The sequence below is a fragment of the Scyliorhinus canicula genome, chromosome 20, assembly GCF_902713615.1.
Source record: "Scyliorhinus canicula chromosome 20, sScyCan1.1, whole genome shotgun sequence".
Lineage (NCBI taxonomy): Eukaryota > Metazoa > Chordata > Chondrichthyes > Carcharhiniformes > Scyliorhinidae > Scyliorhinus > Scyliorhinus canicula.
This window is the reverse complement of record NC_052165.1, coordinates 61,121,006-61,146,082: the sequence shown is the minus strand read 5'-3', so window position 1 is coordinate 61,146,082 and position 25,077 is coordinate 61,121,006. Positions and strand designations below refer to the sequence as shown.

Genomic DNA, 25,077 nt, shown 5'->3' with positions numbered 1-25,077 from the left:
ATCAGTCAGGCTTGGTGGGTCTTTAGATGATGAGGAGCCCAATTCTGGAGCCACACGTTCTGTCGCAGTGCTGGCACATTGTTTTATGGGGAAGTGGAATTTGTAGCCGCGGGGTCCGCCTTGCAGTCTAGTCAGTGAGCCCCGAAGCGGCTTGCGCCTTGGTGGACCAGGTGGAGACATGCCGAGCGTTCCACAGTGCTCTCCTCCCCGTCAGTGGTGTTAATGTCTCAAGTATATTTTACCTTTTCCTTTGGCCACATTGGCCAATGGAGAGCTGAGAGAAGAGAACTTACCGAGGCAATGGCCTGTCTATTGGAGTTGATTCCACAGGAGCAGTGCTTTGATGCTGTTAGATGCTGCTTTATGGCGGATGCTAGCATTGATCTGGTGGCAAAGTCATTTGACCCCAGGATTAAACTCGAGCACTGGGGTGGAAGCTCTCAAGGATCTTAAAATGGCGTTGACAAATGGTGCAGGAAAACCTATTCACAAGTTGAAATACTGTGCAGTAAATGTACAGTATTATACATTCCCTAGATCAAATAGCTTGTCAAAAAAAAATCACTATTTGTAAAATAAATACCGTCCAAATTTAAATTAGGAAGGACTCACCAGTCTCTCTTTCCTCTTAGGCAGTCCCTCAGGATCGATTATGACTTGCTTTCACTGAAGTTCAGTGGGTTCTGGGATGACTGATGGTCCAATGCGCCATGTGTAGGACAGGTGGTGCCTGGGAGGTCAGGTAGACTAGTACTAGTTGTTTAGAGGCTTGCGTGCTTTGTCAGATGTCTCAACTTTACCACTATGTATTCCTGAAGAAGTTTCTCCATTTGTTCAGTGCCTTCCCAAATTAACTTTTCCTATTTGTCAACTACAAGGGATTCTTTGCTGCCCTGTAAACCAAGACTTTCATCTTTGGTTTACAATCCTGTCCCTCAAATACCCTCATCCTGGGTCGACTGAAGGCCGAGCAGGCACACTGGAGACAATGATTAATTTTGTCATCTAAGTCTGCCTTTATCAAGAGGAGGCTTTCAAGATATTGAGAATGATCCATATTTTCTAGGATCTCACGGTTGATCTTAATTGATAGGGAGAGCCAGTTGAAAAAAGACCTTTTGTTTTCAAGGTTTTTAGTGAAAAGCTGACTATCTGATAGGTTTTCTGAGTGAGCACATACATGAGCGTCTTCTGCATACAGAAGGTCAACGACTCAAGTTGGAGTGATTTTGGTTCTGGATTGAAGGCGTAAGTGGAACAGCCAGGTCCTCATGGAGTTAATAGAATGAAGGGGCAGGATCGGCAATGACCTTGAAGCATTTATCCAAAGAATAATGGGCAGTTTTCTTTTCTTCATTGGTAGATATCTGATAGCAGTTAATGTCATCATTGATTGCCCTGTTCACTTTGGAGCTGCATTCTCTGTTCCGTCCGTCCTTGCAGACGATTTCCCTTGGTTCTTGTGGAAAGCTCTTGACAATCATTTTATTGCTAACATCCAAGTGTTTCAACAGTGGGATTTTCTTCTTCAGCTCACTGCTTTCCCATTAACATCAAATTCACATTTGATAATCCTTCTCCACAGGTGTAACAAACACGAGGGGAAAGGGAGGGGTGGGGTGCAAATGAAACTGTCCTGATTTCCCGACTCTCTACCCATCCATAAACAGAGAGGTGTTTTTTTAATTTCCTCCTTTATAAATGGTGGCAGATTTTCCTCAACCCTTAAATTTGGAAATGTTCCAATCCTTTGTAGAAATCATCGAATCCATACTGTGATGAAGGAGGCCTATGGAGTCTGCATCAACCCTCTGAAAGAGCACACCAGCCAGGCCCCCATCCTATCCCTGCAACACCATAACCTCACTTAACCCACACTTCTTTGGACATTAAGGGGCAATTTAGAATGGCCAATCCATCCAACCTGCACAGCTTTGGACTGTGGGAAGGGCAGCACGGTGGCGCAGTGGTTAGCATTGCAGCCTCACAGCGCCGAGGTCCCAGGTTCGAATCCCGGCCCTGGGTCACTGTCTCGTGTGGAGTTTGCACATTCTCCCCGTGTCTGCGTGGGTTTCACCCCCACAACCCAAAGATGTGCAGGGTAGGTGAATTGGCCACACTAAATTGTCCCTTTATTGGAAAAAATGAATTGGGCACTCTAAATTTTAAAAACTTTGTGGACTGTGAGAGGGAACCGCAGCACCCGGAGGAAACCCACACAGACACACAGAGAATGTGCAAACTCCACTTGCACAGCAAACGCGAGATAAGTTGAAAATAAACGGGCTGGTTTATTTATTTTTTTATACATACACATGCAAGGGGGGGTTTTGCAACGTTCACCCCTTCCAACACTCATACAACAAACGGGGGATAAGGAAAAAGGAAGAGACACAGTAAAGATAGAAGTATCAGTTTTACAGGTGTCCAGGATCATGAGTCAACTGGAATGTTCCTTCAGAGGAGAGGTTGGCTGATTGTAGAATGCTTAGTCTGTCAGGAGTGAGACTTTCATGACAGGAGAAGGCACACAGAATGAGTTAGTTTGGAGGCACATGCTCCGAGTTTCCAGCAGTAGGCAGGTTTGAAGAAGGTCCCGAGTTCATTCTGCTGCCACCGGCTGGATGGGAAACAGTACCGGCTGATGCCTGGAGCCCTTTTCACCTTGAAAGGTCAGACGGTAACTACCGGAGTCAGGTTCTAATAAAGATTATCACAATGCAGCTTGGGGAAGGTCATGTGACATCCTCCTCAATGTTGGACACAAGATGTATGTTCCCAAGGCTGGAATCTAGGTGTTTAATTAGAGTAGGAATTCCTTTTGTTTTTGGTGACAAAGGTGTCAGGTTAACTGACTGCCGCTCTCTTAGTTTAACCCGTGGTGTTAGGATTGCTTACGCTTTAGCCACTAACACCATCGTGGGAGATTACGGTTTTCCTTTGTGCGGAGTTATCCTGACCAGACTCCTCATCATCTTGGCCGTTGTTCCCTTGAAACTGTTGCAAGGCATCAGGTGACTGGCTGAACAGCAATTCTTCATTTTTAACAACACAGGAAAAATACGAACTTCATAAAATAATCTAGTTGATGAATAAATATTTTGTTTTTAATGTCTTGACCGTAACAATGAGACACAAGCAATTCCACCAAGTGAGCCTCCATCACCTCTTCAAAGTCTACTTATTTTGCTACGGTGATGATCTCCCCCTGAACTTCAGGGACAACGTTGTGAAATCCTCTTCAGCTGGTTGACACATTCAGGTCACGCACAATTCATACATGATAATGTAACTTCATCTCATGATCAGCGATATTGTCAATGCTCTTGAGGATATTATAGGCATGCCAAAATTCCCTGATTGTTGACTTATTCTCACCATTTAATTCCTGGAGAAGGTGTTATATAAATAATTGGCCTTGAATGTCACTATTTATCTTGATCCATAGGCAGTAGCAATGAAGTCTCAGGACTTCATTGGATGGCATAAAAAACACTGTAACATTTTGCAATAAGTTACTAAGTTTAATAGGATGATCTGGGACATTATTGAGGAGAAGCAATATCGTCAAGTAAATATGTTCTCAGGCACAACATTACTTCCTATTTCTTTCAATTAAGCTTCGACCCATTTTTATTGAATGCTTGTTTCAGTGAGTAGTTACCTTCTTCGATCATTTTCTTCAAATAGACAAGTAATTAATTGGCCATTTCAGTATCCACTCTAACCGATTCACCAAGGTACTTTGATGTTATGCAAAAGCAACGCCTCTTAAAACGCTTGAGCCAACCATGAAGAGTACAAAACTTTCAGAGTATGAAATCTTGCCCTGTTCGCTCTCATTGTCAGCACACAAGCTTTTAGCTTTTGCTTGAATGGCCATCATGGTTCTTTCAATTTAGTTCCAACCCATTTTAATTTCAAAATAGGGAATCTTAGCTGCATGCTTAAATCACAAGCTTCAAAATGACCTCAAACAACTTCAAAATGGTGACTCTGCCTCTGTCCATTGAAGTTCCACAAGGTCAGGTCCTGGCGCTCCAAAGTCAACAGAAGCTTGCAGGCCTAGCACAACAGTGGCTGCTGAGAAAATGACAGCAATCTTACCTCAAGATTCCTCTCTCACTGCTGAGAACATGGGAGAGTAGCTGCTCTGCATTCAAACAACGTTATGCTGAAAGTCATGGCAATCAATGCATACATTTGTCCTACTGCAGACCTGATGTTAAAGCAAAACATTTAACGGAGGGATGATAAGCGAGGATTTACTGCATTCCAATCCCTTTGCAGGAAATGCCAATGTGCCGTTTGCCCTCCGAAAAGCTTGCTGAATCTGCATGCTAACTTTGCATTCATTGTACAAGTACACCCAAGCCTCTCTGACCATCAATATTTACAGGTTTCGGCACCTGTTAAGATAAAATCTGCTTCGCTATTCTTACGGCCAAAGTCATTTTGATAGATTTGCATGTTTCCCAATGGATGGAAAAGGCTACCTATTTTTCTTTCACACTTTCAAAATCACTTTGATTTGGTCATATGCTTCGACCGCATTCTATCCCAGGCAAAGGAGTGACTTACCTTATGCATATCTTCATACAGAAGGAAGAGGACATTGGAGTCCATCCGATGCACCCAGAATTCTTGAACATGTTCAAACCATGAACCATAACCCACTGCAAAAGTGATAGACATGTTAGCAACTTAGAAACTCTGGTATTAACATATTAAATATTTGAGGATCTCTCAAAGAGGCATTTCTGCACTAAGAATCTTAAAGATCAAATTATAGTTTATTTCTATGAAAAACTATAATAAAGTATGAAATACTTTTATTGATCCATCTCCAATTTTGCTCTTAGCATTTAATCTTCAGCATTTCATATTTCCAAAAGACAAACTAGACATTTCAGAGATTACTCCAGATAGGAAAACAAAGCTCTTGGGCTGGATTCTCCGCTGTCGGGATGCTCCATTTTGCCACAGCCTGGGGGTTTCCCGACGCATCTCACCGGCATGTTGAACCAGAAATCTGGCGTGGTGGGATGGAGAATCCAGCCCCTTATTCTTCTAGAATGAATAAGGAATTCAGCAATAAATGAATTTTTGCACAGTGTTTTTCTTTTAATATTATTCTGGGCAGCAAAATTGAAATCAAGACCTCTGTTAACTGCTTATGAACCCAGTCTTAATGCTGTGCTTAATTATCTAGTAAAATGTAATACATCTGCATCAAATTCCTCTACCTGCTCTCTTTCATGGCAACATTTACCCATGGGTTAGTATGTCCAAAAATATAACTTTCCTCTTTCTTTATAAATTTACAGTACCCAATTATTTTTTTCCCAATTAAGGTGCAATTTAGCATGGCCAATCCACCTACACTGCACATCTTTAGGTTGTGGGGGTGAAACCCACACAATCACGGGGGAGAATGTGCAAACTCCACACGAACAGTGACCCACAGCTGGGATCGAACCTGGGACCTTGACGTCATGAGGCAGCAGTGCTAACCACTGCACGACCATGCTGCCCTCAACGTCCAAAAATATAACTTGTCAGGGAAATTTGATACAAACATATTAAGCATCTATGGGTTTCTTCTAAATCGATAATTTCCAGACCAATTCATAAATTTAAGAAATCATTACACAATGCTGCAGCAAATTCTATGCACTCACCCTGTGACATTGGGTAGACCCAAGTGCTAAATTTAGATGGCAACCAATGCTCCAATCAGATTTTTAAGTGTTTTTAGAAGCGTACTAGGAGTGCGCACGTGGCTTAGTTAACCTAATTCCAGACATTTTTATTTAAATTGATCCCACAATTAATTCTACAAAGTTGGACTCACTTCCGGGTGGACTACTCCCATTTAAAAGGGGCACTCATGGGCCTCCGAGCCTTGAGCTGATCACTTTGATTTTTGGGACTGACAGATTTCTATATTTAGTTGTTTATTTGACTTTTTATTCAGCAGTTTCTCCGCTATTGTTATTGGATCAGTTCATTGTGCTGTGTGTTATATTCTTTCTTATAAGGCTCCTTTTCCACTGATATTGAACTACAGCATTGTTGCTGTCAGCAGTTACAAATATTAGCTGCAACCATAATGCTAACGTGGGCACTTCATTGAGCCTGCCAATATCCGCCATCTGTCTTAGGTACAGCCTGACCAGCTTGGCAAACTTCCATTGCTGTTCCTTCAAAAAGCACAAGGAGGGTAATTGCTAATGGGAAATTTCCATGCTGCAGTTTGTCTCTGTGCCAAAATATGGCAATAATTGCCATAATCTTTCTTAACCAATGAAGAAATAACATAATAAAAGAGCAAAAGTATTTTGACAAAACAAACAATCTTCACACAAGATCCTTAAATTCCACATATGTATTCTACTGAACAGTCCTAGATGTCCACATTCAGTAGGTAGGTAACGTGAAAGGAAGCACAGTAGCACGAGTGGATAGCACTGTGGCCTCACAGCGCCACGGTCCCAGGTTCGATTGCCCGCTGGATCACTGTCTGTGCGGAGTCTGCATGTTCTCCCCGTGTGTGCGTGGGTTTCCTCCGGGTGCTCCGGTTTCCTCCCACAGTCCAAAGATGTGCAGGTTAGGTGGATTGCCCATTATAAATTGCCCTTCATGACCAAAAAGGTTAGGAGGGGTTGTTGGGTTACGGGGATAGGGTGGAAGTGAGGGCTTAAGTAGGTCGGTGCAGACTCAATGGGCCGAATGGCCTCCTCCTGCACTGTATGTACTATGTTACTATTTGGGAAGGAATACCAGAAATTAAATGAGATATATCGAAGTGAATTTAATCAGAGTTTCATTGTTGTATTAAAGTTAAGTTCCTACCTTTATCAAAGTCAGATCCAGAAATGAATGGGCATAGATCCAACATTTAGAGGGTATTATCACCTTTTTAGAATTCATCTCGATTAATTTCTTCCCCAAAATTGATTGGGACCAATTAGAAAATCTAAGCCAGTATATTTGCGAATTGCAAGTTAAATTCATGTTCTGACTCAGTTGAATAACATGTTATATAGCTGTCTGATTGAAAACCCTCTTAAACACCTTCACTTCTTGAACAAGCTAAAGTGGTTAATGAAGCATTTCTTACACTTATCATTCATGAACCGCCTACAGAATTCCTGGAACGTTCCTCTGTAGCTCATTGTTCGTAAAGAACGATGAAATTGGTAGTAAGACACCACCAAGTCTTTGGGATTCCTGGCCATGCATATGACCTGCAGAGAGAAAGTTGTGCAACAAATATCTTTGGGGAAACCAAAAATAAAATGTTCATTTGTAATCTGCCACATCAGTAATATCCCAGTTTACAAAGATAAGCAGGTGTAGATATACATTTTTTAGATATGAATCACATTGAAAAAAAAATTTCAGTCCCAAAGTTTGAGTCGAAGTGAAGGTAAGAGAGCAGGTGGATCAGCCACTAACAACTAGAATTTGGGCAGAATCCCACTCAAGCTATTTTTCAGTAGTCGGGCAAGGGTAGGGTGGTCTAGGGTTAGGAGGCCTTTGGCATTGCAGTCTAGTGATCTGCAGCTGCCTGACTTAACATTTAAAAGAGCAGTGTGGGCACTGGGATCATATTAGATAGTGTTAGATGGTAGCTTGGACATGGGCTCCTCCAGTGATATGCATACCGCAGGGGAGATCCATTGTGTAGCATTGTGGTCCCCAATGGAGCATGTAGCAGTTCCAGAAACATTAGCACTGTTCACCCTCATGCAAAGCCCTAAGTGTTATCTTTGATTCTTTTTCATCACATTGGGCAGGTAGCCGTCACACTCTACCCTACTTCTCGTCAGGCTTGCAGCTCATTAGAAAATCCATGCTTCTCTTTACAGGTCTCATAAATTAAAGCTGTCACCTTGGCCAAGGTAGCAAAGAACCCTTGATGCACAGAGGACCTGTTTTGGTGTGTTCCTTTGTCTTAATAAGGTTTTCCCTTATCCTCGGAGTGACTTGAGGTAGTCAGTAGACAGTTTTTCTTGAAATGATTAAGAAGGGTTTACAAAGACATCATGGTAAGATCCTGTTCTTTGAAACAGTCTGCTCTACGCCTTGCTCTCTTGGAGCCACTTGGTTATCTGACCCCGAGGATAGGTTCGCATTATCACGAGCATTATTGTCTCATTAACATAACCAGTAACCCTTTACATATCCTGACAAAATGCTCTCTAATTAATTGAGGGCCACAATCCCTTAAATAAGAGCCATTCGCTAAAAATGCTATAACACAATGATCTCCTTCGTTCAATCAAGTCATTGCCCCATGTGAATAAAGAGATAAAACATCTCTAGGGCCTAGGGTTCTCCTAAATAATTCTATTTTAATAGGAGTCTTTTACTTGCCCCATGAAAACTCAAAGTTACGGGATAGCTAGCCTGAAGGGCCATAGGCCCAGCATCCAGTGAAGTGTTAGGCCTAGGTATAGGCTCCAGCTTAGTGCTATTTGGTATATTGGCTTGCTGCTCTTTTGCCAGGCAGGTGATACTGCAATTTCTAGTCTCCGAGCCCCAGTCCATGGTCACACACTTCCTTTGCTACTTGCTTATTTTTTTAAGGCAGATGTCCACAATAAGGCCAGTGTAAATTATTTGGAAAGGCCGACACCCAGATATGCCAGTTCCTGCTCTAATTCACATCCCCATCAATTACAATAGATGCGTCAGAAGGAAAGTAGAATTGTTGGCCCCAATGTCTTCTTCCTTTTACTGGAAAGGAAGGGAAAGATGCTGAATCTACTTCAGTGAATACTGCAAGCTTGGTAGGCTTTGAATGGTAACATGGCACAATGTTTTCCAAAGCATACAGGCGAAGGGAAGCTGCTGGCAATAACCATCCCCACTATCCCATTATACTGGCATTGGAGGCAGTCCAGAGTAGGTTCACTAGGTTGATCCCGGGTATGGAGGGATTTTCTTATGTAAAAGAATGAGAGGTCACCTTATAGGGGTTTGATAGCATAGATGCTGACAGGTTGGTTCCCTTTGTGGGAGAGTCTAGGACCAGAGGGTATAATCTCATATTAAGGGGTTGATTATTTAAAACAGAAATGAGGGGAGGAATTTCTTTTCTCAAGAGGGTAGTGAGTCTGTGGAATTCTTTAGCATGGGTTGTCAAGTATGTTCAAGGCGGAGTTAGAGAGATTTTTAATCAGAAAGGGAATCAAGAGGTACAGGGATATGGTGTGAAAGTGGAGTTGAAGATTATCACATCAGATCAGTCGTGATCTCATTGAATGGTGAAGCAGATTCAATGGGCCAAATGGCCAACTTCTGGTCCTTTGATGTGAATTTATGGTGTCTGTGTGAACAGTAATCCACTGCTGTTTGGAAAGAGAAAACAATTTCCGATATATTCAAAAGGGAAAATGATTGATGAATACACACCTAAACTGAAGTAGAGTTCCAAAATTTATGAACTAATATAAATATTAAACAACTGATAAGTTCAAAGAAAACTATTCACATTACAGGTTCCAGCACTGTATTTTACCTTTGACTGTCCATTGTGCAGGTCGGTTGGCAGGAAGCGATATGGCAAGTGACTCTTAATGAGGCGAGGCGATGTCAGTTCCTAAAGACAAAAGTAAGATCAATCGGCAGCAATCTATCTTTCTGAACTGAACAGATTTATTAAGCTTCTCTCTCCATTGGGTCCTGCTTCTTCATCCACAGTTTCTCGAACTGAGGGCAAGAACAGGAAACCAGTATCTAATCATTCGGATAACATTCCAAGTTGACCTCCCCAGCCCTGCCTTCTCGGGAATCACTAAAAAGTGAGAAGTACCATGAAAAGCTCATCCATACAAGAGAGAGACACCAAAAAAAAATGAGAAAGGGACAGAACGATACAGGGGGGTAGGGGAGAGAGTGGGATGGAGAAAGAGAAAAATATTCAAAAGAGAGGGAATACCTAAAGAGCAAAAGATTTTTGCAGGAGAATGGGAACTGGAGTGACTAGAAATTGCTGTACAAGTATGATTCATAGCCCACATACTGCCGATGAACAAAAACACATCCAATTAAACTACTTTTACCTTAATGATATCGAGGCCAGGCTGAGGGTATTCCAGGACGGGCAGCTGCTCATCAATATTCATTATTCCAATCTCATCTGGGTCAGCATCCTGGTTCACCAAATACACCAACTCCTGAAGCAGACTTGTTCCTGTCAACAAGCCATATCAGGTGATTATGTAAATTTAGAGTGAATTTGACCAATTCATGCTTGATATTAAGATGCATACTTTCAAACTACTCCCTAAATCAGCAGAGCTTTGAATGCTCTAGTCCAAGACCTTCACCAATCCTGCCCTTCAACCAGTCCAGAAACTGTATCAAAATGATTTGTGACAACTTGCACTCTGATTCCCTCCGTTTCAGATTACAATACAGCATTGAAGACAATGGGCATGAATGCAATCATTCTAATCTATTCTGGTAATATTGCTTATTCTTTTTTATATTGGATTATATTTTTAATCCAAACTAAAGTACACAAATCACAATCTTTCAAAAACAGAACACAATCCAATTTATAATTTTCCCCCCTTTTTCTCCCCTTCACACCCCTCACTCTCTCCCAAACCCATCTTCCCCCTTTACTCCACCCACCCCCACCCGATGGCAACAAACAAATCCTTGAATAGGAATAAGAACATCCTCTATCGTACCGAGAATCTCTCCTCTAACCCTCAAAGAGTAAACTTAAATTTTTCCAACTTAAGAAACTCTGCAACATCCCCCCCACCACGCCGACACCCTTGGTGCCTCCATCATCTTCCACCCTGATAGAATTCACAGCCTGGCAATCAGAGTAGCGAAAGCCACAACATTGGCCCCCTCCACTCCAGTTGCTCCAACACTCCGAAGATCGGCACCAGTGGACATCCTCACCCCCCCCCACCCCCCCCCCCCCCCCCACAAACTCCGACAGTACCTCACAAATCGAGGTCCAAAAGCCCCCTTATCTCAGACATGACCATAACATATGGACATGATTTATTGGCCCGCCTCCACATCTCTCACACTTATCCTCTACCTCTGGGAAGATCCTGCGTCATATGAACCCTATGCACCACTTTAAACTATATCATACTCATCCTCGCAAAGGATGATGTCACCCTGTGCAGTTTTTACTCTAAACCTCCCATCACAATTCCACTTCTATCCCTTCCTCCCACTTCCGCTTTATCTCCTCAATTGGCACCTTCTCAGTATCCACCAACCACACACAAATGTCAGGATTCTCCACCCCCCCCCCCCCCCCCCCCCCCCATCAGCTCGCCCTGTGTTAACAACTTGTCCAACAAAGTATGCTCTAGCAGTTGAGGGACCAAGGGCCTTCCACACAAAGTCCCACACCCGCATATACCCAAACACACTCCCCCTCGGCAACTGGCAACTCTTTCAAGCTTGCAAACCTCCCTTCCACGGACAGATCCCTAACCCACTCCACCCCTTCCCTCTGTCAATGTCGATACGTTGCATCTAGCACTCCTTATTCTTTTCAGTTCAATAATAACTATTATCAAAGAAAGGAATATAACAGAAAAGGGTAAATGGTATGGCATCATTCATAATGACAGATTTCATACTTTTTTCAGTATTGAAGTGAAAAAAAGCTTTTAATTTTAGTTTTGTTCTGGAGAGATGCATTGACTGGTTTTCCATTCCATGCGCTGATACATCACACATACAATTCTCAATATGAAGTTACCAGTTTAAGCATGCCAATAGGACAATTGGCAGAATGGTAGCACAGTGGCTAGCACAGTTGCTTCACAGCTCCAGGGTCCTAGGTTTGATTCCCGGCTTGGGTCACTGCCTGAGCGGAGTCTGCAAGTTCTCCGCGTGCCTGCGTGGGTTTCCTCTGGGTGCTCCGGTTTCCTCCCACATGTGCAGGTTAGGTGAATAATCATGATAAATTGCCCTTAGTGTCCAAAAAGGTTAGGTGTATTTTCTGTGTTACAGGGGTGGGGTGGAGTCGTGGGGCTTATGTAGGGTGCTCTTTTCAAGGGCCGGTGCAGACTCGATAGGCTGAATGGCCTCCTTCTGCACTGTAAATTCTATGAGATTCTATGAGGACAGGGAAACAAAAGCAAGGCAAGAAGATTTCCCTGAGGAAGGAAAGAAAATCTCAGATGTCCATCCGATCTCATTTCCTAGTAGCTTTATAGGTTTGGGAGTGGCTTGTCCATCCATTTTCTGGGTTGTGAATGATTCATCTACCGAGTGAGAAGATTGGGCAATTCAAAATGAACACAATGGTACTGAGCTGAATGAATGCACAGCAACTCCTGATTATCGATCAGGAATGTGATTGATGTAAATTTGCATTCCACAGTTACAACTAATGGAATTTATAGTTAATCCCAGTTTAGTGTAACTCAGGATCGCAACCTCGCCTAAAATATCATCTTCTTTGGATACTTTAGATCAGAAGAAATCTGTGATAAAAAACAAAAAGGGGAAATGTATTGAAAGTTTAGTTCTCCTCCATTTTTAAAACATCAGAGGCCTGGGTTTTAATGCATCTGAAAGCCACAATGGCATGTTAATTTTACACCCAACTGAAGCAGAATGAGGCCTAGTTAATTTTAATGGCCTACTTGGTCTTAAATCCCACTGGCTGCATTCCTGGTGGGGATGATGCAGAAGTCACCAAGGTCAGGCAGCAGAATTGGGTTTCTCGTGTGTGTTGCGTTCAGGAATGAGGGAGGAGGAGGGAAGGAATCCGAGGCGGGTAAGGTCCAAGCTTTCCGTTTGGGAGGGCACCCCAAACAAACACTTCTGCTCCTCATGCTCCCACAAAAAGAAAAATATTTAGCTTTTTTGGCTTGAGTCGTGGATTTTCTTGCGGATTGGAAGGTTGAAAATGTAATCTCAATGTAGAGAAAAAGAGAGGGAACGAAAAGGGCCAGTTAACCTGACATCAGTAGCAGGGTCAATGTTATTTTTCATTTATTTACTTTAAAATAAACAAATCTATTATTGGGGACATAACACTAACACTTAGAAAATCAGAATGTGATTAAGTAGAGTCAACAGGGATTTATGTGTTTTAAATATCTGCTGAAGAACCTTTTGAGGTTCTAACTAGCAGGGGTTGGATAAGGTAAACAAGAGGATGTAGTGTACTTAGATTTTCAAAAAGGATTCAGTACAGCACAAGAGGTTAATATACTAGCATGGATTGAGACTTGATTAACAGACAGAAAATAGAGATTAGCAATAAGCAGGTCATTTTAGGGTTGTAATTAGTAGGGAACGACCAGGATCAGTGCTTAGGCCTCAGCTAATTACAATGTATAACATTGACTTGGCTGAAGAGACCGATTGTAATGTATCTGAGTTTGTACATGTAGTACAGCGGCTGGAAAGTAAGCCATGGGAACAATGCAAAATTGCTCCAAAAGGATACAGGCGAGCTGAGAAAGAGAATGAATGTGTCAGAAATGTGAAGTTAGATATCTTGATGGGAAAAAAAATAGAAGAACAGAATATATTTAAATAGCGAGAAGCTGGAAAACATTGGTAATCAGAGAGAGCCGGGTGTCCTCGAACACAAATCACAGAAAGTTAATATGTAGCAAGCAATTAGGATAGCATGTGGCATGGTGACATTTATTACAAAAGGACTGAATAATAAGAGGAAAGAAGTCTTATAAAGGGCCCTGATGAGACCACAGCTGGAGTACTGTATACAGTTTAGGCTTCCTTACCAAAGGATGGATTTGCAATGGAGTTCAATGAAGTTCACCTAGACAAAAATTCCTGGGATGGTAATATTATCCTACAAGGAGAGATTGAGGATACCGGTATTTTATTCCATAGAGATTTAAAGAATGAATGACAGATTTGTTTTTGAAATACAAAACCTTAAGGGGTTTGGCAGGGTAGATGCTAGGAAGATATGCCGCTGTCTGAGGACTCTTAAAATTATGGATAACAGAATGTGCGGTCAATCACTCAGAACGGAGATGAGGAGAAATTTCTTCAAAGGGTTGCGAGTATTGGGAATTGTCTTACTTCATTGTCTTACCTCATTCATGGACTACAGTCAAAACAGGTATTGATAGGTTTTTGTATTTTATGGGAATCAAAGGACAGAAAGAAAGGCTGAATCAAGGTTGATTAACCAAGATCTTATTAAATGGTAGAGCAAGCTTGAGGATCTGAATGGCCTATTCCTGCTCCTCAGTTTTATACTGGCCTTGCAGAAACACTGCAGTGGCTGAACATATAACAGTGTCAGCCTTGGCTCACTATTAGTAGTCTTGCCTCAGAGTTAGAGGGCTGAAACCAGGGTTTCTATCTGGCGGTTTATCCAATTTAGTAACAGGAAATTTTGCAGCACGAGTTGAAGTGCTTTATGAGGATTGTCAAAGATTCATTTGGAAAAATTGGCCCATTCTTACATGGAAAAAAAAAACACTCAGCACCCATTACAGAGCAGGTCTCCTGGGCTTGCTGGTGTTTACTATCTGTTAGATACAAGACACCACCTGTTCGGTCCCTGTTGCCACCTGCAGAATGAACCGTTTCACTAATCATTAATATCAAAAGCAAGTTGTTTCATTCTTCTCAGTTAATATTGTTACTAAAATAGTCCTTCATCTTGCTTTGTAGACATGCACTTGACAGGTGCTTCAGTACGGGAGCAGTGGAAAGTGAACTCATGCTAACAAGATCCTACAAGAACGAACTTGGATAACCCTGAAAAATAGGCATAGGGGTCATTCTGCGTGATTAACCCATGTCCGTTCAATGTAATGCAGGCAGTGCAACAACTTCATTTGAATGACTGAGGTGTGCAGCCAATGTTGGCCATGGTGTTTATTCATCACCAATGTACTGATCTCAGCCTTTAATAATAGAGCTATCCAACTTCCTTTTCCTTTAATTCTATCCTTCTGAATATTCAGTTCTCAGTCTTGGTCACCTTGCAACCAAGTCTCTGCTTATTTATTTATTTTTATTGCCATCAGTCAGAATATGTTGTTCATTTTGCCATTCGGGTCTCTGGCCCTCTTAACTGGTGCGGTTTTATATTTGTACTTGATAATGATAATAATAATAATAATAGCTTATTGTCACAAGTAGGCTTTAATGAAGTTACTGTGAAAAGCCCCTAGTCGCCACATTCCGACAGCTGTTTGGGGAGGCTGGTACGGGAATTGAACCCGTGCTGGCCTTGTTATGCATTGCAAGCCAACTGTTTAGCCCACTGTGCTAAACCAGCCCCATGTTCCTTCTTGTCTGGTAATCATCACCCATATCACTATCCTGTACAATTGTTTGTTCTTTCACTTTAACCTTCTACATTTCCCCTCCCCCTATACTATTTATTTAACTTTCCCTCCCACCCACAGCTTAACCTTAACTTTATGTCTTTTTCCTTTCAGATACCCAAGAGCTATAACCTGCCCAGGCAGTGGGGCACAGCACCATCACTTGATTTCATACTTGCAGCCACCAGATCAGAAACTGACACTCCCAAACTGACGCTTCTTGTGCCTTGGAAGATAGACACTAAGCACAAGTGGGGTGAAGCCAGGGCAAAGGACAAAGGGAGCACAAGTTCCAGCTTGTCAGAGGGCAAAGTTGCAGATGGCTTCAGCTGCAGGGGACTCAGACGAGGACTTCAATGTAGTAACGTACAGAAGAATGCAGATAGGTATACATAATAAAACACTCGGTGCATTGGAGAGCCTGCCAAAAATACTTGTGGCCAATGTTGAAGAGCATCAGAGTCCCACACCACCAAATTGGCGCAGGACTTCGCACGGAGCATGGAGCTCCTCCTTTCCAGCATGGAAGTGGTGACTCAATCTGTTCAAATACTGATGGCCAATGTCACAGCTTTCATCACAGCACAAGCAGCACCCAATATCCAAAAGCTGCAGTGAAAGCTCAGGCGGCTGTCTGCATGGCTATGAATTAGAGTGTGCAAATCGTCACGGGGGGGTCCATCCATCGCCCCTTGAACAGATTACGGTGCTGAGGCACCACCCTAAATGAGTGGCAAGTACTCTGCGGACTACCTCTCTCAGCTAGGTAGCATTCTTCCTCCTAGCACAGCCACACCACTGCCCATCAGCCAGCCTGCCCAGACTGCTGCAACCTAGGCCAAGAAAATGGACACCACAGATGGTCTTCTCGGCCAAGGATTGTGGTCATTGAGCCACTCTGCAAATCAAAGGGTGCCGATTCGGTGATGAGGCCTGAGGACAGAGCTGATGACCCTGGTGCACAAATTATACACACGTGTGCAGTATGCAAATAAGGAAAGCCATGCTGCCACAGTGAACATGATAGAGAAGACCAGTGACCTGTTACCAGAACCAAAAAGGATTCCACTCCGTCATGTCCAAGTGGTGTTTGATCAGAGGCGATGAATCATACAGTCCAATACCCAGTATCTTGGCAACAGCCATGATGCTTTCATTCCGAGATAGTTGGCTAGCCAGTTACTGGAATTTTCTACCACAGAACATTGTGGATGTTACCTCATTGCAGGTATTAAAGGCCGAGGTAGACAGGTTTTTGGTCTCTCAGATAATCATGGAATATTGCGAGTCGGTGGGAAAGTGGAGTTGAAACCAAGGATAAGCCATGATCACACGGGATGGCAAAGAATGCTCGACAAGCTGTGTGGTTTACTTCTGTTGCACTTTGTACAAAAGCTTTGAAGTCAGCAAAATAAGTCCTTCAGCACCTGCCAGACTACTCCCGTTGCAATTTGAAACAACTACTCAAAGCACCAAGCACCTGTAGAATCATAGTAACAGCCAGAGGAAATCAATCAGAAACCAATTTCCAAGCAATTATGAGTAGTGCTTATAGGGGAACCTTCCTGTTGTTGAATGTGTGTTCAGCTGTGCAAGGCTAAGGGAGGGTGACAGCTGGAGCACTGGAACCATTGGCACCAAGTCAGCTACAAAACAATGGGGACATGAGAAGTGAGTTGATTTATTAAAGGGATAGAGAAAATTCAGAGGGAGACTCATCCCTCAATTTTTCCTGCACATTTCTCACTGATCAGTTTCAGGGTGATGGCAGAAGCCTGGGAATAGGGTAGGCACAGCGAGCGGTATGCAAGGAGAAGGGAAGGCAAGTTGGGGAGAAAATACTTTCAAAAAGAGTCTGAACCTGATAATAAAAACACACGTTGTGGGAAAAACATTCAGATATTAAAAAAATTAATTTTTAATGTTGGATCTCAAATACTGCTTTCCGATGACAATAATTATATGAGCATGGTGATGCAGTACCCAAGTCCCAACATAATGGTTACTTCCACCAACTTTACTGAGTTCCAGTACCTTAATTACAAGGATGCGGCTTAGTATAGCTCTTTGGATGGAGGCAAGGCAGTCTAGCCACTGTTTCAGTGTCTTACTTGCAGTGATATGCATCACTGTATATACACAAGGGGTTAATGTAAATACACTACAACTAAGTAACCACTAGAGGGAACACCAGAGATGTCATGACATGCAGACATACAACCAATGGGTCATTAGAACAGGACACAACCAATGGGTAATCAGGAAACCCAGGAGGTGGCATCACCACAAGGGGGCACTGCACGACCCATATAAAAGGACAGGGCACACAGGCTCTGCCTCTTCCACAGACATCTAGAGAGTAAGACAGGGTTGATCAGCAGCAGCATCACACCCTAGCACGTGGCTTAGATCAAGCTGGTATAGTTAGACTAAGTTACAACAGCTAGATTAGCAGAGAGTCGAACTCATTTAAGAACTGTTTTAATAGTTCAATAAACACCTTGAACTAATTTCAAAGTCTGGAGCATCCGTTAGTTAAGACTGCATCAAGTAGCAGCCTGTGTTACATGAAGTAACGTAACACGACATTACTGGCAGAGAACTGGGAGCACAGTAGATACCCATACAGATTAATGAAAATGAGGGAAAGAAAACAAGGAACATGCTATTTCTTGGTAAATACTTTTTTTAAATAATAAAATTTAGAATATCCAATTTTTCTTCCAATTAAGGGTCAATTTAGCATGGCCAATCCACCTACCCTGCACATCTTTGGGTTGTGGGGTTGAGACCCATGCAGACACAGGGAGAATGTGCAAACTCCACACGGACAGTGACCCGGAACCAGGATCGAACCCAGGTCCTTGACACCGTAGACAGCAGTGCCAACCACTGCGCTACCGTGCCGCCTCGGTCTTGGTAAATCCTAACTTCCTATTGTGTAATCTTATTTTCAATAGTGTTCTTTTTCTTAAACAATTTTATTGAGGTATTTTTTGGCATTATAAACAGTTACAGAAATATGCAAACATCAATATAAAACCAGCACTTCAACCAAACCATAATGCACATACCCGCTCCTCTCCCATAGACACTACCTGCCTATTTTTTATCCCTCCTACTCTAATCTGATCTACCCCCCCCCCCCCCCCCCGCTGACGTTCTCTCTCGTGAAGAAGTCATTGAATGGTTGCCACCTTTGGGCGAACCCCAATACAGATTCCCTCAAGGAAAACATGATTTTTTCCATACCCAGAAAACTTGACATGTCTGAAAGCCATAGTTCGGTCTTCGGGGATTTTGAGTTCCTCCATGTCAGCAATATTTGTCGCCGGACTATCAGGGAAGCAAAGGCCAGAACATCGGCTTCTTTCTCCTCCTGGACTCCCGGGTCTTCCGAAACCCCGAAAATTGGCACCTCTGGACTCATCACCACCCTCCTTTTCAGAACCGGGGACATGACCTCCGCAAATCCCTCCCAGTACCCACTAAGCTTAGGGCATGCCGAAAACATGTGAACATGGTTCGCTGGTCCTCCCGCACATCTAGCGCACTTGTCCTCTATCCTAAAGAATTTGCGCATCCGAGCCACCGTCATGTGGGCCCGGTGAACAACCTTAAACTGAATCAGGCTGAGCCTGGCACATTGCGGTTGAGTTTACCCTACTCAGGGCCTCCGCCCATACCCCATCCTCCATCTCCCCACCGAGTTCCTCCTCCCATTTGAGTTTCAGCTCCTCCGTCTGGGACTCTTCCCCCTTCATGAGCACCTTGTAAATATCCGAGACTCTATCTTCTCCTCCTTCCCCTCTAGAGACTATTCTGTCCTGAATCCCTATTGGCGGGAGGCGTGGGAAGGATGGGACCTGTCTGCGTAAAAAGTCCCGCACTTGTAAGTACCTAAAGTCATTCCCTCTTTCCAGCCCAGCTTTCTCCTCCAACTCCTTCAAACTCGCAAAGTTCCCCTCCAGGAACATATCACCCACCCTCCTCACCCCCGCCCGCCGCCATGTTCGAAACCCTCCACCCATGTTCCTGGGGGCAAATCAATGGTTATCACAAATTGGAACCCAGACCGACGCACCCACCTCCCCTACATGCCTCCTCCACTGGCCCCAAATCCAGGGCCGCCCTCACTACCGGGCTGGTGGAGTACCTGACCGGTGACAGTGGTAGGGGAGCCATGACCAGGGCTGCCAAACTGGTGCCTCTGCACGAAGCCGCCTCCACTCGCTCCCAGATAGACCCCGTACCCACCATCCACTTCCTTATCATGGCTGTTAGCCGCTCAGTAGTAGTTAATCAGATTCGGCAACGTCAGTCCCCCCTCGCTGCGGCTCCTTTCAAGCATCGCCTTCCTGACCCGCAGGGATTTTCCCGCCCAGACAAAGCTCATGATGATTTTGCCAGTCCTTTTGACCGTGCGATAAAGATTGGGAGGCACTGAAAAATGAACAGGAATCTAGGGAGGATTGTCATCTTTACTGTCTGCACACTCCCCGCAAGTGATAGCGGGAGTGCATCCCATCTCCGAAACTCCCTCTTCATTTGTTCCACCACCCTGGCCAAATTTAACTTATGCAACCTGCCCCAGTCCCATGTATCCCCAAGTACCGGAAACTTTCCCCAACCAGCCTAAATGGCAGCACCTTCAGCCTATTCTCCTGGCCCCTTGCCTGCACCACAAACATCTCACTCTTGGCCATATTTAAATTGTTCCCTGAGAACTGGCCAAACTTCCTCAGTGTTTCCAGTATATTTTCCATACCGGCCAGTGGGTCCGACACGTACAGGAGCAGGTCATCAGCATAGAGAGAGACCCTGTGCTCCACTCCACCCCCCCCCCCCCTCCCCCACGTCATCCCCTTCCACCCCTTTGCAGCTCTCAGCGCAATCGCCAACGGTTCAACAGCACAAACAGCAACGGGGAGAGTGGGCAGCCCTGTCTAGTCCCGCGATGTAGTCTGACATTATCCTGTTCATCCTTACGCTAGCTTTTGGGCCCTGGTCTGACCCAGTTAACCAGTCCCTCCCCGAACCCAAACCATCCGAATACCTCCCACAGATAGTCCCACTCCACCCGGTTGAAAGCCTTCTCAGCGTCCATGGCCACTACTACCTCCACCTCCTTCCCTGTCAGTGGCATCATAATCACATGAAGCAATCTTCTCACATTGGCTGTCAGCTGCCTGCCTTTAACAAACCCTGTCTTGTCGTCCCCAATCACCTCCGGTTCGCAGTCCTCAATTCTAATCGCCAGGACCTTGGCATCTACATTAACAGGGAGATTGGCCTGTATGACCCGCAGGATTCCTTGTGCCGCTTTAATATCAGCGAGACGGTGGCTTGCGACATCGTCGGAGGCAGGGTCCCTCTGTCCCTCGCCTCATTAAAAATCCTGGTCAGGACCGGTCCCACTATCTCCAAGAACCTTTTGTAAAACTCTATCCCGACTGCATGGCCTTTAAGCCCCCCAGTACCTCCTCCGCTCTAATCGGTCCACTAGCCCCCCGCCTACTTTTGGAAAGGTTAGTCCGTCCAGGAACCGTTTAATCTCCTCCGGGGGTTCTGAAGTGTAAAGCTTACTATAAAAGTCCCGAAATACCTTATTCAGTCCTGGTGGGTCCTCCACTCTGCTCCCCTTCCCGTCCACCACTCTATTTATTTCCCTGGCCGCCTCCCTCTTCCCGAGTTGCTGCGCTAGCAATCTGCTGGCCTTCTCCCCATGCTTTCAATAGTGTTCTGATCACAGTACAACAAAAATAACCCCGTACTGCTCTATGATGACATTTAGGAGATTGAATTAAGTGAATAATGCCAGCAAGGAAACATCCATTTTAAAAATAAGAATGAAGACAGATAGTGAATCACAATAACACACTCACTTGTCCCAGTGAATCACCAGACATTATTATATCTTGTCTTCATTCTTGAATGCACACACACTTTCTATTTGATATGGTTTTATGAATACATATGGATTAACTGTGATTCCCTTTTAAAACTTTCAACTTCTAAAACACTGACTTCCCGTAACAATTAAAAAATCCTTTCTTTTGTCCACAGGTGTCTCCTTGGCCTTTACCCACCTTGTTGCAATCATTTATCTCATCTCATGTTCCTGCTTGCACGCTTCACTCCTCTGACACTGATTCAGTACTTGTCCTATGCTGCATCACTGCTAGCCCTCAGTCAGACACAATTTCCTTGTCCACTGGAACTCCTGACTATTCGTCTTGCCTGTTACCTCTCTGCTGTCAAAGCCTTTCCGAAGAGTCTCTTTCAACCTTACCTCTTGGCCTCACTCACCAATTCCTTCTAACTGTTCTTCTCCACATTGTAATGTATTCCCAACATGAGAAAAGGGATACAAAACTAAAGGGTTGTTCCTTTGAATAGCACCTAACAACTACGGAAAACATCAAATGGTACAGCATCAAGCACTTTACAGTTTTTTGTGCTATTCTGGTGCATTCATCTATTTAACAATCAAAATGTTCTTATTCTATCCAAGTTAAATATAGATTGGCTGGATTTTCTGCAAAACATGCATTGTGTTCAACACCAGATCGTTGCTGTCCCTTTAAATCAATGTATTTTGCAATGAAAATAAAAAGTGTTGGAAATACTCAGTACATCAGTCAGCGTCTGGAAAGACTGAGTTAATGTTTCAGCGTTCTCTCCACAAATGTTGCCTGACCAATGAGTATTTCCAGCATTTTCTGTTTTTGTTTGAGATTTCTAGTATCTACAGTATTTTGCTTTTACATCTAGTAATCAAGTTGGTTTATTTTGGAAATATCACTCGCTGGTGCATTATTTTGTTGAAGACAGTGAAAGACTCATAAATCTTATTAAGTCTTTAATAATAATAATCGCTTATTGTCACACGTAGTCTTCAGTGAAGTTACTGTGAAAAGCCCCCAGTCGCCACATTCCGGAGGCTGTTCAGGGAGGCCGGTACGGAAATTGAACCCGTGTTGCTGCAAGCCAGCTGTTTAGCCCACTGTATGAAACCAGCCCCTGCTTTATTTAACAAAGCAGATACAGCATATTTTCTCCATAAAAACAAAATACTATGGACGCTGGAATCTGAAACTAAACAGAAGATGCTGAAAAATCTCAGCAGGTCTGGCAGCATTTGTAGGGAGATAAAAGAGCTTTTGACAAAGGGTCATCTGGACTAGCAACATTAGCGCTGTTCTCTCCCTACAGATATTTTCTCTATATTCTGAGGTGACTGGAAATGATATTAAACCCTGCATCAAGGGCCGAAGGGCCTGTTCTGTGCCATAGTGTTCTATAATAGTGACCAGCCACAAATCTAACCTCTGGCAGCTTATATGAATGTAGAAAATACCTATAATGTACTGCATAAAAGGAGCTGCAAAAGATGTAATGTAATGTAGTAGCTATAAGTGTAGGGTGCGCACTAACAGTAGCACACATGGTAATAGAATCTTAATACTCTTTTTTAAAAAAACAAGAAATTAATTTGATTATAAGCTCTTGAATGTCAATTCATATCAGCATGGTGGCTCAGTGGTTAGCACTGCTGCCTCACAGCACCAGGGACCCGGGTTTGATGCCAGCTCGGGTGACTGTCTGCGTGGAATTTGCACTTTCTCCACGTGTGCGGGTGGGTTTCCTCCAGGTGCTCCGGTTTCCTCCCACAGCCCAAAGATGTGCCGATTAGGTGGACTGGCCATGATAAATTGCCCCTTAGCATACCAGGGATGCGCAGTTTAGATTATGGGGTTACGGAGATAAGGCGAGGGAGTGGGCCTAGGTAGGGTGGTCTTTCGGAGGGTTGGTGCAGACCCGAGGCAGAATGGCCTCCTCTGCACTGGATTCTATGTCAGACATTTGTTGTTAATCATTCTACCTATATTTTAGTGCTATCCTCCTTGGAACTGGTATTGTGCATTGAGAAAGGGTTAATTAATAACCATGTAGTAAAGAGCCTCTAGGGAAGAGTGACCATGAAATGCTAGAATTTTATGTTTGAATTTGAGGGTGGCATGGTGGCACAGTGGTTAGCACTGCTGCCTCACAGCGGCAGAGACCTGGGTTCAATTCTGACATCACATGACTGTCTGTATGGAGTTTGCACATTCTCACCGTGTCTGCGTGGGTTTCTTCCAGGTGCTCTGGATTCCTCCTACAGTCCAAAGATGTGCACGTTAGATATGCTAAATTGCTCCTAGGTGGGTTATGGGGATAGTGTGGGGGATTGGGCCTAGGTAGGATGCTCAGAGGGTCGATACAGATTAGATAGGCTGAATGACCTCTTTCTGCACTGTAGGGATTTTATGATCCTATGAATTTAGCAGAGATATATGCATGTTATGCGCTCTCTGTCAGAACTGAGTGAATGGGTAATTTTAATTGAACTTGGGACACTTGAGCTAGGAAGGCTAAAAACAAATCAGTTAAAGTCCATACTCTAAATTATTCTCTCAAGATCTCGGATGTAAAGTATTTACTTTACTGATGTGAAGTATCACAGGAAGGAAATCTGGATAAATAAATCCTATTCAGCTGTAAAGCCCACCGTCACCAGACTCAGATTTCCTCCTAATGTGAGCTATCCAGGGTCACCGGTGAAGAAAGTACTGAAGCGGCTGTGATGTCTGCCCAAAATATTATCTGCCTAAGTTGTTGCATTTAGGAGGTAATGAAATTGTGTGGGGAGGGGGGTTGATTTGTGCATAGTCAGAGCCCAATCTTGTGAAATCATGTTTACATTATCCTTTTACTCTGTAACTGAAGATGAATGAAAACTCTGAAGTGTCTGTTCCTAATTATTATATCATGCATATATACTAGGGCAGAATACAACGCCAACACATATGTCTGAACTATAATTGTCATGTGCTACTGCCCTGAAGTGCCATGCAGACAGCATTTGTGGCCTTGCACTGAGAGGATACTATTGGCTTTACACCCATTCGTAAAATATGCTTTCAGCAGCAGATAGAATTTTGAACAGGTCCATTAAATTCAAGTTATAAATAACTGACGTCTATGATCAGAAATATTGCTGTACTGCAGCAGATCTATTAACCAAAGCATTACATCATTTCGGAGAAGCAACCAATTCTATTCATGGTGGGGGAGGAATAGGAGTTTGTTCAGAAAATGCATTTGATTCACAAACAACAAGGGCAACACAATTCAATTTTTGCATTTATCTGCAGGAGGATAATTTAAACCATAATGCAAATAAATATTTATCTCTCAAACCTGCACACATTTGAAGTGCAATCCATTTCTTCCTGTGGAATTTTTAACACCTATACCATGGAAGATGGATTCTGAACCTTCAGTCTTGGTTCTGTGGGGTTCCAATTTATTCCTGACGCACAATCCCATGTCAGAAAACATCAGCCTTTTTCTCTGGCTCATATTACACGAATAAGAAATAAAACAACAACAAAAAAGGACTGATGACTGAACCAATTTGTATGAAAATCCTAGATAAATGTAGGTGCTATACCAGTACAAGCTCTCTACTAGATACATGAAGGAAAAATTGTTTCTGTGTCATAACTTAGATTGACATAAATTCTTTCTTGTCATAGTCATTACTACCAAATAGAGGAATGAATGTATTTTTCTTTGCTTTGTTTAATTTCCAAATATTCTGGAAGTGAGTTCATTTGGTGAATTGGAAATGCGCCTCACAGCAGCAGAGACCTGGGTTCAATTCTGTTATCGCGTGACTGTCTGTGTGGAGTTTGCACTT

General features: G+C 43.4%; 1 protein-coding gene across 4 annotated transcripts in view; it reads right to left on the bottom strand.

Moving 5' to 3' along the window:
* The window catches only part of sult4a1 (sulfotransferase family 4A, member 1), a 57,515-nt gene that overhangs the window by 16,960 nt on the left and 15,478 nt on the right, over positions 1–25,077 (bottom strand). For all 4 annotated transcript variants that reach the window (XR_005458396.1, XR_005458395.1, XM_038781084.1 and 1 more), the window contains exons 2-5: positions 10,074–10,204; positions 9,530–9,610; positions 7,124–7,250; positions 4,582–4,676 (exon numbers count right to left, since the gene is read on the bottom strand). Coding sequence is in view for 2 of the 4 variants with exons in the window: in XM_038781084.1 (XP_038637012.1) it covers positions 4,582–4,676; positions 7,124–7,250; positions 9,530–9,610; positions 10,074–10,204 (434 nt within the window). In the remaining 2 variants the exon portion in view is untranslated. The remainder of the gene's footprint in view (positions 1–4,581; positions 4,677–7,123; positions 7,251–9,529; positions 9,611–10,073; positions 10,205–25,077) is intronic.